The 1862-nt window shown below is 41.5% G+C and overlaps 1 protein-coding gene across 4 annotated transcripts in view; it reads right to left on the bottom strand.

Annotated features, from left to right (window-relative positions):
- Positions 1-236: 236 nt before the first annotated feature.
- Pafah1b2 (platelet activating factor acetylhydrolase 1b catalytic subunit 2) overlaps positions 237-1862 on the bottom strand; it is a 45105-nt gene continuing 43479 nt past the window's right edge. For all 4 annotated transcript variants that reach the window (XM_021172743.2, XM_029481672.1, XM_021172742.2 and 1 more), the window contains exon 6: positions 237-1022. In XM_021172743.2, coding sequence (XP_021028402.1) covers positions 744-1022 — 279 coding nt within the window. In that variant the 3' untranslated portion in view covers positions 237-743. The remainder of the gene's footprint in view (positions 1023-1862) is intronic.

Consider the following 1862-nt stretch of genomic DNA (forward strand, 5'->3'; position numbering starts at 1 on the left):
AGATTGAGTTATCCATCAGTAAGATCGTCCTGACGGCAGTGCATGTCCTAGATCAAAAATGAGTTAAAAGTTTGTAATGTAAATAATCCACCTGTGAGGAGATGAGGGGGAGGCAGAGGGAAGGCTGCATGCACGGGTCTATTACAGACATGATAATCAGCAGCAATAAAAACAATATCCCACAGTCCCCAGACTTTGTTTTCACTGCTTAAGATTGAGAGGAACAAACTCACTTGTAACTATAGCATCTCCCATATTGGAGTGACAAGCATGTTTAATCTGATGCTATATGTTAATAAAAATACTGAGAATACATGAATCAAACAAAACAACACAACATACTAACTCATGAACCTTAAAACTGGACCAAAAATAAGTTTAAAGCCAAGTAGATGTGATAATTATCACACATGACATAATCCATAGAAAAAAGGGCCAAGAAAAGAATCTTCATATTATATACTCTTGCTTGATGTCGTCCTAGGAAAAACAGTGATAATTCTACAAATGTGTCATAAACAACTAAAAAGTCCCCTTCTGGTTTCAAATGAATCTTCCTTGGCTAATTTTTCTCCTCTCAAACAAAACCTTTATATACAGGACCAATTTAAATCCCTCCTCCCCTTCAAACATACAAGCCTCCAGGAACATTGTACAATGCAAAGTGCCTTAAGAGAGGGTTCTGTAGTGCCAGTGGCCTGACTGATCTGAGGAAGGGGGATGCTGTAGCACTGATGGGCCAGTCAAGCAATGGTGCTTTGCTTCTCCTCCGGTGTTTCCTCCAGCAACTGCATGATCAGTTCATGGAGGGGTTTGCAGATCTTTGCATAGCCCCCTCCTGTGAGATGAAGAAAATCAAACATGTCGTGGCAGGAGATGGCACCGTCCGAGTGCACGAAGCCCCCATCTATATCAAGGAGCTGCACATTGGCAAGCTTCGGCAGGGAAACCTTGAGAAGCTGGTTCACCTTGGCATTCTTTTGTCTTAAAGGGTTGGGCTTCTCACCTCGAGGTAACAGACCCTGGGGCAGAGCATAGAAGAGCATTAACAGAGAGGGTTACTTGTTTTTCTTTACTTACTTATGACTTGAGCTTCCCAATCCCACTGAACTTCTACCCACAGACAAATGCTCCTGGGGCCTTGTCAGCATGTTCTAAAGCAGTGCATCACCTTCTCTTGTCCACAGTTTATGTCAACTGTCATTCCAACACCCCAGGTCTCTCATCTCACACTTCATATTTACTACAGGATGACTAAATATTTATATTCTAAATATTTCTCTAATCAACTTGTGTTTTCTGAGACGAGGTCTCATGAATCCTAGGCTGGTCTCGCACTCACTACATGCTAAGGATTATAGGTATGTATCATCACATCTGGTTTCTATGGTACCGGGGGTGGAACACCCAGGGCTTCACTGCATGCCAAGCAAGCACTATATCAACTGAGCTACATCCACAGCCTTCATCTTCTTCTTCACCATAGTAACACACATAAAGTTTGGTCAGGAACTTATTGCCATTCATCTCAAAGCCAGTATGTCCTCTTTCAATTCTTTCTCCATATGCCTTGTCAGGAGAATGTAGCTTAGATACACCTATCAATGCCATAGAAAGCTACACTGTAATACATTATAAGAAAGAGAACTGGAGACATTGGTATGGCACGTGCCTATAATCCCAGAGGCAGCAAACTCTTTTTTTTTTTTTTTTTTTTTTTTTTTTTTTTTTTTTTCTGAGACAGTGTTTCTCTGTGTAGCCCTGGCTGGCCTGGAGCGCCACCATATCGACGCTGAGGGGAAGGGCATACAATTTAGTTGTCAGTACCGTATATTGAAAGGCTGAACATTTTTTTTTTTTTT

Source organism: Mus caroli, chromosome 9, assembly GCF_900094665.2.
Source record: "Mus caroli chromosome 9, CAROLI_EIJ_v1.1, whole genome shotgun sequence".
NCBI lineage: Eukaryota > Metazoa > Chordata > Mammalia > Rodentia > Muridae > Mus > Mus caroli.